We start from the raw sequence: 708 nt of genomic DNA on the forward strand, positions 1-708 counted from the left end.
CATTTGAAGTTTATGCTTCTCTTCCTGAGCCTGTCGAAGGGCTGTTTCTCTTTCTTCCAAAAACAGATCAGATGTATCTTCACCTGCAAACTCCTGTGAAAATAAAGTTGAAATGTCAACATAAGAAGCTTCAAAAAACTAGTTGGAGCTCTCCCCACATGCAAATGAGTACAAACTATCCATGAAATGGTTGAGTTTTAAATTACAGTGTATCGATACAATACTACATAGCTGAAGTAAAACTAAAAGTTAGTTGAAAGAAAGAATAGTTACAAAAGAGGCATATAAAAATGTACTTGGTGAAATAAGCAAAGATATCTACCAAGATGTTTCTCCTACACATAATGACAGTTGCTAAATTGAGATTAGTTGCATTATCTCTCTATATTGTTGTTAGGTGCCAATTTTGCAATACACATTTAGATGATCTAAATGAATTATGTAAGTTTCAAACCTAACCTTTTCATTCTATAATCAATCTCAGAGTTATTGAAAAACAGAAAGTACATTATAAAGAAACAGTGACTTTATATTATGAATAAAGTGACTGATTTAATGGGCAACAATTAAGTGGTTATACTAGTCTTAATATTTCTGCTACTGAAAATACATACCTTTATTTGTACTAGGAAATCCCTAAGATGTTCCTTAAAAGCAGGAATATCTTGATTTAGGCTGAAAAGCCCTGTCACAAAGAGCTTAACTTGA

The 708-nt window shown here is 32.1% G+C and overlaps 1 protein-coding gene across 1 annotated transcript in view; it reads right to left on the bottom strand.

The window, feature by feature from the left end:
* Positions 1 to 708, bottom strand: part of XPO1 (exportin 1) — a 55,283-nt gene that overhangs the window by 8,888 nt on the left and 45,687 nt on the right. The window contains exon 15 of the mRNA XM_042780563.1: positions 17 to 93. Coding sequence (XP_042636497.1) covers positions 17 to 93 — 77 coding nt within the window. The remainder of the gene's footprint in view (positions 1 to 16; positions 94 to 708) is intronic.

The sequence above is a fragment of the Orycteropus afer genome, unplaced genomic scaffold (assembly GCF_000298275.1).
Source record: "Orycteropus afer afer isolate SDZICR_OR568_19922 unplaced genomic scaffold, OryAfe1.0 scaffold00046, whole genome shotgun sequence".
NCBI lineage: Eukaryota > Metazoa > Chordata > Mammalia > Tubulidentata > Orycteropodidae > Orycteropus > Orycteropus afer.